Source organism: Salarias fasciatus, unplaced genomic scaffold (genome assembly GCF_902148845.1).
Source record: "Salarias fasciatus unplaced genomic scaffold, fSalaFa1.1, whole genome shotgun sequence".
Taxonomy (NCBI): domain Eukaryota; kingdom Metazoa; phylum Chordata; class Actinopteri; order Blenniiformes; family Blenniidae; genus Salarias; species Salarias fasciatus.
In genome coordinates, this window is record NW_021941387.1 from 472,171 (window position 1) to 488,115 (window position 15,945).

At 55.4% G+C, this 15,945-nt stretch overlaps 1 protein-coding gene across 1 annotated transcript in view; it reads right to left on the reverse strand.

The window, feature by feature from the left end:
- The window catches only part of LOC115385445 (flotillin-2-like), a 12,635-nt gene extending 7,735 nt beyond the window's left edge, over positions 1-4,900 (reverse strand). The window contains exons 1-3 of the mRNA XM_030087444.1: positions 4,749-4,900; positions 1,148-1,229; positions 322-412 (exon numbers count right to left, since the gene is read on the reverse strand). Coding sequence (XP_029943304.1) covers positions 322-412; positions 1,148-1,229; positions 4,749-4,797 — 222 coding nt within the window. The 5' untranslated portion in view covers positions 4,798-4,900. The remainder of the gene's footprint in view (positions 1-321; positions 413-1,147; positions 1,230-4,748) is intronic.
- Between the last annotated feature and the right edge of the window lie 11,045 nt (positions 4,901-15,945).

The following is a 15,945-nucleotide window of genomic DNA, read 5'->3' on the forward strand; positions in this document are numbered from 1 at the left end:
GTGTGTGTGTGTGTTCTTGTATTTCTATCCTTGTTGGGGCCAAATGTCCCCACAAGGATAGCAAAACGTGGAACGACGTGCCTTGTGGGGACCTTTTTCCGGTCCTAAGTAGGAGAAACAGTGTTTTCTTGACCATGTTGTTGTTACTGAAAAAAGTAAAAGTGCAAAAACATTTCTTTAGGGTTAGGCTTTGTTGTGGTGTGGGTTAGGGTTAGGGTAAGGGTCAGGGTTAGGGGCTAGACATGAATGGGAGTCAATGGACGGTCCCCACAAGGATAGAAATACAAGACTGAGCGTGTGTGTGTGTGTGTGTGTGTGTACCTGAGCCACCCCCGTCACGGTGATGGCCACGCCCTCTGCCGTCTCCACGTCTTCACAGCGAGGCTTCAGGGTCATGATCTCCAGGCTCAACCTGAGGACACAGAGCCCAGCGGGTCTGGAACGGGTTCTGAGGGTTCTCATCTGATCCCGGTTCTGCTCTGAGCCTGGTTCTGCAGGGTTCTGCTGTGTGTTCTGGCTCCTGTGTGAGTGAAGCTGTTGGACTGTACTGGTCCTGGTGCTGAGGTTCTGGACTGTGTTGAGGTTCTGGACTGTATAGGTCCTGGTGTTGAGGTTCTGGACTGTGTTGAGGTTCTGGACTGTGCTGAGGTTCTGGACTGTGCTGAGGTTCTGGACTGTATAGGTCCTGGTGTTGAGGTTCTGGACTGTGTTGAGGTTCTGGACTGTGCTGAGGTTCTGGACTGTGCTGAGGTTCTGGACTGTATAGGTCCTGGTGTTGAGGTTCTGGACTGTGCTGAGGTTCTGGACTGTGCTGAGGTTCTGGACTGTGCTGAGGTTCTGGACTGTGCTGAGGTTCTGGACTGTATAGGTCCTGGTGCTGAGGTTCTGGACTGTGCTGAGGTTCTGGACTGTATAGGTCCTGGTGCTGAGGTTCTGGACTGTGCTGAGGTTCTGGACTGTATAGGTCCTGGTGCTGAGGTTCTGGACTGTGCTGAGGTTCTGGACTGTATAGGTCCTGGTGCTGAGGTTCTGGACTGTGCTGAGGTTCTGGACTGTATAGGTCCTGGTGCTGAGGTTCTGGACTGTGCTGAGGTTCTGGAGGGTCCAGACGTGGTTCTGCTGGACCCGGTAGAACAGGGCGGCTCACCTCTGTGCGTCGGACAGCAGCCACCAGGCCCAGGCCCAGCCGCCCACGATGTAGGTCTTCACATCCGAGCCCAGACACCCACCTGAGGGACGGGGACAGGACGGGGACAGGACGGGGACAGGACAGGGATGGGACGGGGACAGGACGGGGACAGGACGGGGACAGGACAGGGATGGGACGGGGACAGGACGGGGACAGGACGGGGACAGGACAGGGATGGGACGGGGACAGGACGGGGACAGGACAGGGATGGGACGGGGACAGGACGGGGACGGGATGAGGACAGGACGGGGACAGGACGGGGACGGGATGAGGACAGGACGGGGACAGGATGGGGACAGGGTCGGGACGGGGACAGGACGAGGACAGGATGGGGACAGGACGGGGACAGGATGGGGAGGGGACAGGACATTCAGGACAGTCAGAACGGTCACCATGGCAACCTGCCGCTCATCCGCAGTGGCGACGGTTTGAAAACAGACATCTGACGTTCTGACCCAGGAGCTAACGGCCAATCAGCTGACTGCACCGCACAGCCACCGTCAGGAGACCGTCCAGAGCCCCAGAGCCCCACCGCGTCTCCGGACCGTCTCCGGACCGTCTCCAGACTGTCTCCGGACCGTCTCCGGACCATCTCCGGACCGTCTCCAGACCGTCTCCAGACTGTCTCCGGACCGTCTCCGGACCATCTCCGGACCGTCTCCAGACCGTCTCCAGACTGTCTCCGGACCGTCTCCGGACCATCTCCGGACCATCTCCGGACCGTCTCCAGACCGTCTCCAGACTGTCTCCAGACCGTCTCCAGACCGTCTGTGGACCGTCTCCGGACCGTCTCCAGACCGTCTGTGGACCGTCTGTGGACCGTCTCCAGACCATCTCCAGACTGTCTCCAGACCGTCTGTGGACCGTCTCCAGACCGTCTGTGGACCGTCTCCGGACCGTCTCCAGACTGTCTCCAGACTGTCTCCAGACTGTCTCCAGACCGTCTGTGGACCGTCTCCGGACCGTCTCCAGACCGTCTCCAGACTGTCTCCAGACCGTCTGTGGACCGTCTCCAGACCGTCTCCAGACTGTCTCCAGACTGTCTCCAGACCGTCTGTGGACCGTCTCCAGACCGTCTGTGGACCGTCTCCAGACCGTCTGTGGACCGTCTCCAGACTGTCTCCAGACCGTCTGTGGACCGTCTCCAGACTGTCTCCAGACCGTCTCCGGACCGTCTCCGGACCGTCTCCAGACCGTCTCCAGACCGTCTCCAGACTGTCTCCAGACTGTCTCCAGACCGTCTGTGGACCGTCTCCGGACCGTCTCCAGACCGTCTCCAGACTGTCTCCAGACCGTCTGTGGACCGTCTGTGGACCGTCTCCAGACTGTCTCCAGACTGTCTCCAGACCGTCTCCAGACCGTCTCCAGACCGTCTCCAGACCGTCTCCAGACTGTCTCCAGACTGTCTCCAGACCGTCTGTGGACCGTCTCCAGACCGTCTCCAGACTGTCTCCAGACCGTCTCCGGACCGTCTCCAGACCGTCTCCAGACCGTCTCCAGACGGTCTCCAGACCGTCTCCAGACTGTCTCCAGACTGTCTCCAGACCGTCTGTGGACCGTCTCCAGACCGTCTCCAGACTGTCTCCAGACCGTCTCCAGACCGTCTCCGGACCGTCTCCAGACTGTCTCCAGACCGTCTCCAGACTGTCTCCAGACTGTCTCCAGACCGTCTGTGGACCGTCTCCAGACCGTCTCCAGACTGTCTCCAGACTGTCTCCAGACCGTCTGTGGACCGTCTCCGGACCGTCTCCAGACCGTCTCCAGACTGTCTCCAGACTGTCTCCAGACCGTCTCCAGACTGTCTCCAGACTGTCTCCAGACCGTCTGTGGACCGTCTCCAGACCGTCTCCAGACTGTCTCCAGACCGTCTGTGGACCGTCTCCAGACCGTCTCCAGACTGTCTCCAGACTGTCTCCAGACCGTCTGTGGACCGTCTCCAGACCGTCTCCGGACCGTCTCCGGACCGTCTCCAGACCGTCTCCAGACCGTCTCCGGACCGTCTCCAGACCGTCTCCAGACCGTCTGTGGACCGTCTCCAGCCCGTCTCCAGACCGTCTGTGGACCGTCTGTGGACCGTCTCCAGACCGTCTCCAGACCGTCTGTGGACCGTCTCCAGACCGTCTGTGGACCGTCTCCAGACCGTCTCCAGACCGTCTGTGGACCGTCTCCAGACCGTGTCCGGACCGTCTCCAGACCGTCTGTGGACCGTCTCCAGACCGTGTCCGGACCGTCTCCGGACCGTCTCCAGACCGTCTGTGGACCGTCTGTGGACCGTCTCCAGACCGTCTGTGGACCGTCTCCAGACCGTCTCCAGACCGTGTCCGGACCGTCTCCGGACCGTCTCCAGACCATCTGCGGACCGTCTCCGGACCGTCTCCGGACTGTCTCCGGACCGTCTCCAGACCGTCTGTGGACCGTCTGTGGACCGTCTCCAGACCGTCTCCAGACCGTCTGTGGACCGTCTCCAGCCCGTCTCCAGACCGTCTGTGGACCGTCTCCAGACCGTCTGTGGACCGTCTCCAGACTGTCTCCGGACCGTCTCCGGACCGTCTCCGGACCGTCTCCAGACCGTCTCCAGACCGTCTGTGGACCGTCTCCAGACCGTGTCCGGACCGTCCCCAGACCGTCTCCGGACCGTCTCTGGACCGTCTCCAGACCATGTCCGGACCGTCTCTGGACCGTCTCTGGACCGTCTCCGGACCGTCCCCAGACTGTCTCCGGACCGTGTCCGGACCGTCCCCAGACCGTCTCCAGACTGTCTCTGGACCGTCCCCAGACCGTCTCCAGACCGTCTGTGGATCGTCTCCGGACCGTCTCTGGACCGTCCCCAGACCGTCTCCAGACCGTCTGTGGACAGCTGAGAGTCCGTCCACTGACTGGACGCCTGTTTTGGGGAAGCCGCGCTCTGCTGATGGAGCGAAGGGCCCAGACGCCTCGCAGAACATAGGATCGTAATGACTCAAAAAGAAGAGCAGGGTTCTCCTGAGACCCTGAGAACCGACCAGGATGAATGTCTGGATGTTCGGATCTCTGGGGGTTGGACCGGATTCCTCACGTTCACCCAGAGGAGCTGCTATAAACACCGAATCACGACGATCCTGAAATGATCTTAAAATCCTTCATCTTCTGTTGTTTTCTGCTGCTAACGATGCTACCGATGCTACCGATGCTACCACCAGGAGCTGGTACCACAGATCACCCACCGGCGCTGACATAAATGTGGATTTAGAGCGTTGATATTGCAACGGTTTAATAGAGACGCGGCTGTCTGCACCGGTGTTTCACACTGACTGGTGTCCCTGGTAACTGGTGACCGACGTCCTCCAGCGTCCCGCGGTGTATTTGTAAATAAAAACAACGTTAAAAATCCAACAAGATGCCACAGCTGTCCTGACAAGCGCCGTTTAACTGCGTTCATAATAAAAATCTGAAATGTCGTCCTTACCTGAGTCTCACCGTAACGACGGACGCTAGAGGAAATGGGTCACCAGTTAACAAGGGAACCAGTCAATCCGAAACACCTCTCCATCACCGTTAGCCCTTGCGGGGAAACACCTACCGGAGACCACCAGCGCCTCGTTCGGCCCCACCGTCAGGCAGTTTCCCATGGCGAGGAGGACACACACCGCCGGGGGAGGACACACACCGCGGGGGGAGGACACACACCGCCTGGGGAGGACACACACCGCGGGGCTGCTGGAGAAGATGAAGATGAGGATGACTGTAGTCTTGGAGACAACAACGGCCCCGCCCCTTCGGTGACGTCACAGGCAGGAAGCGACTCAAACAAACAAAATAAAACACACAGAATAAAACAAATGGAATAAAATGACCAAAACTAGAACAAGGCCACACGGTGGCGCTGCAGTCAGCACTAGAAGGTCCTGGGTTCAACTACTGGCCAGGACCAGGGCCTTTCTGTGTGGAGTCTGCATGTTCTCCCCGTGTGTGTGTGTGTGTGTGTGTGTGTGTGTGTGTGTGTGTGTGTGTGTGTGTGTGCGTGCGTGTGTGTGTGTGCGTGTGTGTGTGTGTGTGTGTGTGTGTGTGTGTGTGTGTGCGTGTGTGTGTGTGTGTGTGCCCTCCGGGGTCTCCGGCTTCCTTCCACGGTCCAGAAACACACGTCAGCTGAACTGGTGACCCTAAACTGCCGCTAGGCATGAGTGTGAGTGAATAGTTGTCAGACAGTCCCAGACAGACTGGACACCTGTCCAGGTGGACCCCGCCCCCACCCCGAGACGGACTGGACGCCTGTCCAGGTGGACCCCGCCCCCACCCCGAGACGGACTGGACGCCTGTCCAGGTGGACCCCGCCCCCACCCCGAGACGGACTGGACGCCTGTCCAGGTGGACCCCGCCCCCACCCCGAGACGGACTGGACGCCTGTCCAGGTGGACCCCGCCCCCACCCCGAGACGGACTGGACGCCTGTCCAGGTGGACCCCGCCCCCACCCCGAGACGGACTGGACGCCTGTCCAGGTGGACCCCAGGTGGACCCCGCCCCCACCCCGAGACGGACTGGACGCCTGTCCAGGTGGACCCCGCCCCCACCCCGAGACGGACTGGACGCCTGTCCAGGTGGACCCCGCCCCCACCCCGAGACGGACTGGACGCCTGTCCAGGTGGACCCCGCCCCCACCCCGAGACGGACTGGACGCCTGTCCAGGTGGACCCCAGGTGGACCCCGCCCCCACCCCGAGACGGACTGGACGCCTGTCCAGGTGGACCCCGCCCCCACCCCGAGACGGACTGGACGCCTGTCCAGGTGGACCCCGCCCCCACCCCGAGACGGACTGGACGCCTGTCCAGGTGGACACCGCCCCCACCCCGAGATGGACTGGACACATGTCCAGGTGACGTGTCCACTTGACCTGCTCCCAGTGGATCGATGAAACAGCTTGCACTGTAGACGCCTCTGTTCATGGAGTGTGAAGAGCTCCGGGCTCTGTTAGCGCTCTGTGCCCTGTTAGCACTCTGTTAGCGCTCCGGGCTCTGTTAGCGCTCTGTTAGCGCTCTGTGCCCTGTTAGCGCTCTGTTAGCGCTCTGTTAGCACTCTGTGCCCTGTTAGCACTCTGTTAGCGCTCCGGGCTCTGTTAGTGCTCTGTTAGCGCTCTGGGCTCTGTTAGTGTTCTGTTAGCGCTCTGTTAGCACTCTGTTAGCGCTCCGGGCTCTGTTAGCGCTCTGTTAGCGCTCTGTGCCCTGTTAGCGCTCTGTTAGCGCTCTGTTAGCGCTCTGTGACCTGTTAGCGCTCTGTTAGCGCTCTGGGCTCTGTTAGTGCTCTGTTAGCGCTCTGGGCTCTGTTAGTGTTCTGTTAGCGCTCTGTTAGCGCTCTTGGCGCTAGAGCTATTTAAATGTAGATTGTAGATGTAGAATGTAGACCATAGATACACATTTTCATGAAGTCTCTGGTTTTCATGAAGTCACTGGTTTTCATGCGGCGCCTCAGCAACAACACAGCATCAGAAGGGTTCTGGTGTCGACCTCATGGTGACCCCGGAGGTCTAGACCTGTGGGGTGGAGCGCTGGGGGAGCAGGGCTTCCTCATGTCATCTGATCAAGCTGCCCGACTTCTGACGACACGATCCGGAACTGTGGTTCCAGGATATGGAGGCCTAACGGCTCTGCTGCTCTGGTCCCTTTGGCCTGACTCAGCACGGCTCGCTCTGGCTGGCTGAGGTACCAGTACCAGAGCTGAGGTTCCAGGGGGGGTTCTGGAGGGGGCACGAAGCCCCGGACCCCCGCCTGCACCGGCTGGCAGTCCGGCGGCTCCGGTGACCGGTGCCGTGAGAAAAGCTGTTTTCCAGGGCAGGAGAAAATAATCTTGTCAAAAAGGAGAAAAAACCTGAAAAACTATGGAACTAAGGAAAAACTAGTGTTTCTGAATAAAAGTACAACCTCCTGATGTGTTTTTGTTGATATTTATCCATATTCGCACTCATGCAACAGAAAAATCCAGCGTGTGTGAGTCAGTCACGCCTCAGCTCACCTGCTGCCATCAGTCTGTCCAGCAGAGGGCAGCAGTAGCTGACTGACTGAAGTCTGGAGTCCAACCGGCTGAGAGCCGGGGTGGTTCCTGAGGCTGTAGCTGCAGTCCGGGTGTAGTCAGGGCCAGGTGGGGCTGTAGCTACAGTCCGGGTGTAGTCAGGGTCAGGTGGGCGGGGCAGAGGGCGGGGCTTGGGACCGGCCTCTGGTCCTACAGACTCCAGTGTTGATCTCCTGTCAGAGGAGTCGCTGCTCTGTTCTCCTGCTGTGTGGAAACCACTAAGGATGGACCGATATGGCTTTTTTAGGGCCGATGCCGATGCCGATTATTGGTACTTATGGAAAACGATAACCGATATGTCGAACCGATATTCATTTGCAGTTAAAATGAACATTTTCGTGTCAAAATGTGGCTGTGGGTGGGACATTGTTCCACAGCCCAGAGCAGTGACTTTAGGCAGAGAGAGATGTGATGGGCTCAGTGGAAAACACTACATTCATTGTACTTAGGCCTTTTGCTTTTGTTCAGTTTGTAATTTTGTGATTACTTTATAATTATTATTAATATTGTTATTATTATTATTTATCTGACACATGTAATTATATTTATCACACACACTCACAATAATATAGTCATATCTCATCCATAACTTCCCCAAAACTCCAATATTCAACTATCTGTCGCTGCTGATAACAACTCTGTCCGTCATTTCCTCGTATCTTTTCCCCTGTATGTCCGTGTACTGTAGGAATTAAAAAAGAGAAAAAAAAAAAGAATAAAATAAACAATGGAGAATCCTGGTGGAACTAAAGTTGTAGGCTACTGTAACGCTAAAAAATATTTTATAATCAAAGTTATCACTAATCGATGCGCGTCCCCGTCAGGGACAGTCTGTTTTCAGCAGTCAGTCTGTTTTCGGCACGACACCTGTCGGCGGCCGACCGCTCCCGGCGTCCCGGCGAGTGGGCTGTCCGCCGCTCTCCAGCCGGCGTCCGCCGCTCTCCAGCCGGCGTCCGGCCGCTCACCGCGCGCTGTGCTCTCCGGTTGGGAGACCGGAAGACAAACTGTGTGATTGTGGCGACTGACAGGTCGAGGTGGACGATGTGCCTGGAGCTTCATGTCTGCCGCTCTGTTTCAACTGGCTAGCTTAGCTACACACAAACAGAAGTTGTTTTCTCATGTGATCACCTCGCAAAGAATTATGGGAACCGTAGTCAAGACAGCGGACTGACAACCGGGTGGTCTTTATCACCGTATTTTCCGCAAAAAGGGCGCACCGAAACATAAGGCGGGTTTTGAGAAAATAAGAGGCTTTTAGTGCGGAAAATACGGTAAATTTATTTTATCGGCTATTGCTGGAAAAAATGGCTGATTCCGATTATTAGAAAAATACCAAATATCGGCCGATAATATCAGCCTGGCAGATAATTGGTCTATCCTTAGAAACCACCGGACGTTTCCAGGCATCAGCCTCTTGGGACGGTGACGGGGCGGCTGTGGATCAGTGGGGAGGGCAGTCGTCTTGCAATCGGGACATTGTTAGTTCGATTCCTGTCTCCCCTGTCTGCATGTCGAAGTGTCCTTGGGCAAGACACTGAACCCCAAACTGCCCCCAGTGGACGAACTGAGCGGCTTGCATGGCGACCGCCTCCTCTGGTGTGTGAATGTGAGTGTGAATGGGTGAATGTGTGACTGCAGTGTAAAGCTTTGGGGTCTGCTAATGCAGAGGAGCAGCGCGATGTAAGTGTAGAACATTTAACAATCATCTGTCCTCCTCACGCCTCCTGAGCCAGCCCCTCTTGAAACCCAGCAGAGGTCATTCCTCCTGCTCCTCCTCTTCCTCCTCCTCTTCCTCCTGCTCGTCTTCCTCCTCCTCCTCCTCCTCCTCCTCCTCCTGCTCCTCCTCCTCAGAGGATCCTCTTGCGGTAATTTAAAGAATAATTTCACCGATGTGACTGCAGCCTCCAGGCAGCGTCCCCCCCCCCCCCCCCCCCCCCCCCCCCCCCCCCCCCCCCCCCCCGGGGATCAGTAGCAGAGAGGGAGCAGCTTGTCTGTCACTGTAGTTCTGAGCAGGAGAGACGGAGGTATAAAAAGAGAGGAGGAGCAGGAGGAGGGAGTCGTTCACTCCTTCTTTCACACACAGGAGGACGAACAGCCGCTTTCTGACAACTTAACTGCGGAATTAAAAAGAAACCTGATAGTTCTGTTCTTCATTCATCCCTCCATCCATCAGCAGGCAGACATCTGAGGAACCGCTGTGTGCAACAGAAGAACGAGGAGGACAAGAAGGAGGAGAAGAAGGAGAAGGAGGACCAGAAGGAGGAGAAGAAGGAGGAGGCAGAGGAGGACAAGAAGGAGGTAAGGCCAGATGAGCATTTATTTTTCCACCTCCACATTCAGATGGAGTGAAGACAACATGTGTGAATGTTTCAGTTCTGGGTGAATGTTGATGTTTCTCAGTGGGAGGAAGAGACGAGAGAATCCTGTCATCTAGAAATGGAATGAGTGAAGCTCAATCTGCTCGTCACATTCACACGTTAAAGCTCACACTGCTCGTCACATTCACACGTTAAAGCTCAATCTGCTCGTCACATTCACACGTTAAAGCTCAATCTGCTCGTCACATTCACACGTTAAAGCTCACACTGCTCGTCACATTCACACGTTAAAGCTCACACTGCTCGTCACATTCACACGTTAAAGCTCACACTGCTCGTCACATTCACACGTTAAAGCTCACACTGCTCGTCACATTCACACGTTAAAGCTCAATCTGCTCGTCACATTCACACGTTAAAGCTCACACAGCTCGTCACATTCACACGTTAAAGCTCACACTGCTCATCACATTCACACGTTAAAGCTCACACAGCTCGTCACATTCACACGTTAAAGCTCAATCTGCTCGTCACATTCACACGTTAAAGCTCAATCTGCTCGTCACATTCACACGTTAAAGCTCACACAGCTCGTCACATTCACACGTTAAAGCTCAATCTGCTCGTCACATTCACACGTTAAAGCTCACACTGCTCGTCACATTCACACGTTAAAGCTCAATCTGCTCATCACATTCACACGTTAAAGCTCACACAGCTCGTCACATTCACACGTTAAAGCTCACACTGCTCGTCACATTCACACGTTAAAGCTCAATCTGCTCGTCACATTCACACGTTAAAGCTCACACAGCTCGTCACATTCACACGTTAAAGCTCACACTGCTCGTCACATTCACACGTTAAAGCTCAATCTGCTCGTCACATTCACACGTTAAAGCTCACACTGCTCGTCACATTCACACGTTAAAGCTCAATCTGCTCGTCACATTCACACGTTAAAGCTCACACTGCTCGTCACATTCACACGTTTCGGTTTGCAGGGACTCGGTTGTCGTCTGCTTGGACAGCTTCTCTCTTCCTTGCTGCTCGGTAAACTTGCTGAAAGCTGAGCGTCTGCAGACATTTCCAGAACATTGAAGCTTTTCCTCCAGATCTTGACTGCTGCACTGGTCCAGGATGGCCCGGATCCTGGACCTGGATGTGCTCGAGTCCCCTTAGTGTAGAAGGTTTCAGTCTGAACAGCTGTGAGACTCCTGAGGTTCAGGCAGACGGGCTGAGGGTCGGAGCTGAACCGGAGCTGCAGCCCCACAGCCAGGAGCTTCCAGAGTGAGAACGTTCCACAGCTTTTCTAGAGATGTGAGGTGCAGAACACAGCAGACTCACTTCAGGGTCTTCCTCCTGTCTTCTTCCAGCATCTTCTTTAGCTCAGGTTCAGCATCCTCTGAAGTCAGCCTCCTCTGGGAAAAATAAAAGCTGCAATTTAACAATTTTAATCCCCCCTCCAAAAAAAAAAAAAAAAACTAAAACAGAGAAAATAAACTATCTTAAAGTTCAAAATGTTTCAGAATGAACCAGCAGGACTCATCAGTTCCTTATTCACTGTGTTTCAGCCTAAAGAGGGTCTGCGGTCGGGTCTTCCTCCAGCAGCAGCATGTTGATGTGAGTCAGCTGTGTCCTGTGGAGAGCCTGGAGCCCAGTGGAGGACTTTATTTCTGTTTCACCAGCAGCTCTCATCTCACTCTGTAAAACTCTTCAGCAGTGAGCAGTGATTCTATCAGAACGTCCAGAGGGACAGAGCTCCAGCGTCGTCTCCACTTATATTGTGTTGGGCTTTGTTTTTAAACACGCGGCGTCCTGTGTCAGAGCCTCTCTGACGTTTTGAACAAGTCGCTGGAAAATCCAGTGAAGGAGAAGCCCTGACCTCCACCCAGCAGGCTCTGCGGTCTGAGCCCCTCTCCAAGATGGCGGCACGCAGGCACGTCTCTCCACACCTAACGAGGGTCTGCAGCTGACGTCACACAGCCGGCCTCGCAATGCACGCTGGGCAGTCGCCGCCATGTTGGAGTGAAAACAAACGTTTCACTGCTGCAGAGGATGAAGTTAGTTCTGTCAGAGGAGCTGACATGGAACATGACCACAGAACGGTGAGAACCTGAAGCCTGGTGCTTGGATGAACAGCTGGGAGGTTTGGTGAAGAAGAGAGAGAAGCATGATGTGAGCTGCTGCTGTGGAGCCTGAAGCTGGGTTCTGCTTGGCTCTGCGGTCGGCTCAGAGAAGGTTCTGCTGCTGTCTCTTAAAGAGCAGATGTTCTGGTGTCATAGAGACCCAGCAGACGGGTCTGGTTCGGGAGCGTTCTGTGTCTGGGGGGGGGGGCAGTCGGTGGTCAGAGTGCAGCTGCAGTGTTCAGTCAGTGAGATTCAGGCTTCATTGAAAGAAATCCTGCTCACAGCCTTTCAGTCTCTTTTTACACTGGTTGAAGTGGAGCAGGCGGCTGCTGGACCCGGGACCGGGACCAGGACCGGGACCGTTCGCCTTCATCGCTGCTTCTGTGTACGAAGAACAACCGTCGATCAGAGAACAGTGAACGCCGGGTTCTCCAGATCGGGGGTTCTGGAGTCTCATGGCTGGAACCGGCGGCTGACCTCAGGTCCGGGTCCTGCTGCAGCCTGAAACCCAGAGTGTCTCCCGGTACCGGCCTTTGTGTTCCGTCCAGATTGTCCACTTGTTCTGACAACACAACAACGTCCCTGCTCTCCTCATCCGTCCACGTTTTCTACGTTAACGAACACGACTGTGCTCTGCTCTCTGTGCCACTGTTGTTTTCACTCCAACATGGCGGCCGTCCTCCGGTTGCCAGCTCCCGGGTCACGTGACTGCAGATACTCCGTATGATGTCTGGAAAACTCAGGTCTCATGCGTGATGCGTGGCAGCGAGTGGCCCCTCCACAAGATGGCCGCCGCGTAGCAGCGTCCAGTTCATGGTGTCTGTGGTGACGACAGGCTGGAGGAGCAGAGAGGATCTGTTCCTCCTGACGGCTCCAGCTGGTTCTCTTCAGCAGCCTGGTTCTGGTCCAGCAGGTCCAGCAGGTCCAGCAGTCTGGTTCTGGTCCAGCAGGTCCAGCAGGTCCAGCACTCTGGTTCTGGTCCAGCAGGTCCAGCAGGTCCAGCAGCCTGGTTCTGGTCCAGCAGGGCCAGCAGCCTGGTTCTGGTCCAGCAGGTCCAGCAGGTCCAGCAGTCTGGTTCTGGTCCAGCAGGTCCAGCAGGTCCAGCAGTCTGGTTCTGGTCCAGCAGGTCCAGCAGGTCCAGCACTCTGGTTCTGGTCCAGCAGGTCCAGCAGGTCCAGCACTCTGGTTCTGGTCCAGCAGGTCCAGCAGGTCCAGCAGCCTGGTTCTGGTCCAGCAGGGCCAGCAGCCTGGTTCTGGTCCAGCAGGTCCAGCAGGTCCAGCAGTCTGGTTCTGGTCCAGCAGGTCCAGCAGGTCCAGCAGTCTGGTTCTGGTCCAGCAGGTCCAGCAGGTCCAGCACTCTGGTTCTGGTCCAGCAGGTCCAGCAGGTCCAGCACTCTGGTTCTGGTCCAGCAGGTCCAGCAGGTCCAGCAGCCTGGTTCTGGTCCAGCAGGGCCAGCAGCCTGGTTCTGGTCCAGCAGGTCCAGCAGGTCCAGCAGTCTGGTTCTGGTCCAGCAGGTCCAGCAGTCTGGTTCTGGTCCAGCAGGTCCAGCAGGTCCAGCAGTCTGGTTCTGGTCCAGCAGGTCCAGCAGTCTGGTTCTGGTCCAGCAGGTCCAGCAGGTCCAGCAGTCTGGGCTGGAACTGGAAAAGTAGCTGGTTGGACGCGACATGGTGAGATTACAACAGAACAGACTTTATTCATCTCTTTATTCATCTCACAGCGGAGAACTTTACAGGGGCAAGAGGCTCGTACAACAGGGGGGCAGATAGAGGCTCGTACAACAGGGGGGCAGATAGTGATGGAAGGGGCAAATAAAGAAGGCGTCAGAGCAGATCACAGCGAGGACAACAACAGAAAACTAAAGCCAGGCGGATCTCACTGTCTGAAAAAACTCCTCCAACTAAACCCTTCCTGCAGTCCTGGAGCCACGGCCGAGTGGGTCTGGGTCCGGATCCGGGTCTGGGTCTGGGTCCGGGTCCGGGTCCGGGTCCAGGTCCCGGTCCAGGTCCCGGTCCAGGTCCCAGTCCAGGTCCAGGTCCAAGTCCAGGTCCAGGTCCAGGTCCAGGTCCAGGTCCAGGTAACGGTCCAGGTCCAGGTCCAGGTCCAGGTCCAGGTCCAGGTCCCGGTCCAGGTCCAGGTCCAGGTCCAGGTAACGGTCCAGGTCCAGGTCCAGGTCCAGGTCCAGGTCCAGGTCCCGGTCCAGGTCCCGGTCCAGGTCCAGGTCCAGGTCTGGACGCAGCAGGACTGATCAATCATTTAGCTGTGAGAACCCTGTGAGCTCAAACCCCCAGCAGCTCCGCTCTGCCCTGACCTCTCTTCAGCCCCCCTGCAGTGTGTGCGTGTGTGTGTGTGTGTGTGTGTGTGTGTGTGTGTGTGTGTGTGTGTGTACAGCATTAAAATGTGATATGTGGAGGAGACTGCATGACTGAACACAACCTTTGTTCCAGAGCCGAGCCTCTGCAGGGGTAATGAGCTGCTGAAATATTGAGTGTGTGTGTGTGTGTGTGTGTGACAGTAAAGGTCAGAGGGAGAGAAGCTGGATTGAAATGTGCCGCGGTGGAGCAGTGGTTTGCACTGCTGTCTCACAGGGAAGGAGAAGCTGTGTGGAGTTTGCATGTTCTTCCTGAGAGTCTGAAATCAGCCTGCAGTCCATGAAAAATCCACCTGATCACCTGATCACCTGATCATCTGATCACCTGATCACCTGATCACCTGATCACCTGATCATCTGATCACCTGATCACCTGATCACGTGTCTGCAGCTGCAGTTTCACAGAAATCAGTCAGTAAGACGTATTTCTGCAGCCGAGCAGCATCTCACAGCAGGGAGCCTCCACGTAGTTTTTCTGAATCGTGCGGTCGTGTACAGCAGCTATTTTGTTGGCGGTGAGGACCGCAAAGTCCAACGCATTTGTTCCCTGTGCAAGATGTTTATAAGTCGCTCCCAGCTTTGGCGCAGAGGAGCCGCTGTGCAAACTCTGGGGCTCGTTTTGTGCGCAGCGAGCTTTATTGACCTTATTCAGGCCCGCCCACTTCTCTGGGGGCGGGACTTCCGCTTTGTGTTCGCACGTCCGCTTAGCGAGAAAATGGAGCGGGGAGAAACTAAAATCTCTCTTAAAAGCTGTAATGGAACAAGTCGGCCTCCTCCGGGGCTTCAGCAGAGCGGAGCAGGACATGTGGAAGTGTTCTCCTGTCCTGTCTGGTGATGTTTTAATGACTTTGTGGGTGTGGACGGTTCAGCCTGGAGGAACTACAAGAGCACAGAGCGTACAAATATCTTCACAGTGGGAAAGTCGGCTGTTTTTTGTTTTTTTTTAATCATCAGCAGGGCTGTAGGTTTTCACAGCCAGTGTAGCCCCGGTCAGGCCAGGACCGCTTCACATTCAGCAGGATGTTGGTGACAGCTGACAGCGACAGAGAGCCTGGAGACCAGGATGCTCCTGCATCGCGGGGTTGGGACGATAAAATCTACTGAAGTAAAATCTGGCTCAAAAAAGTACAGTAAAAGTAAAGTTACTTTGTAATGACCACCTCTAGCCAGAATTGTCATGTGATGGTTGAGTGACCCATCCCAGCCTGCTTACATGGATTTAGTTAAGTCCCAATTTAGACCTGTCTAGTCTTCATTTAGTCCTGGATTTAGTCCTGTCGTTTGAGAATTTGTGAAATAACTTTTACCTCTTACTCATAAAATACTTTTAAAAGTAGATACTTTTGCTTTATAAGTAACTGAATCACTTAACTTTAGTTTTACTTCTGTACTTTTATTGTTGTCAGCCCGGATTACAGACATGAAGCACTTGGACGTGTCAGTTTGTGCTGAATTTGCTAATGAACTGTGAATGCTTCAGTGATCTTTTTGTCGATGTTGTTCCTTTCTTCTGAAGTTTAATGAAAAATGGTTCAGATATGTGTCCTGTTGATTTTTTTGACTGACATTTTCCTCTGCTATCCTGACCTGGTACTGTGGTAACGAGACGAGTGAGACAGTGAGACGAAACATCACAAAATACTGTCAGAAAATGTTTTACTCCTTTCTGTAGGGGGTCTCAGAACAGTCAGTCACAGGCTGTGGTCGGGTGACGCTCTTTAAAACACTGAGGCATCGTAGCGAGAACAGTCTCTCTGGGCAGCCACGGGACATAAGACCTGATGTCCTCCATGATGTCCAACCATGTAGAGACGGTCCTGCTGACTCCAGACCGGGACACTCTGAACCTCTCAGCAGGTCTTCCTGCAGCAGGTTCAGCCGGAGCTTCATGAGGGTCATC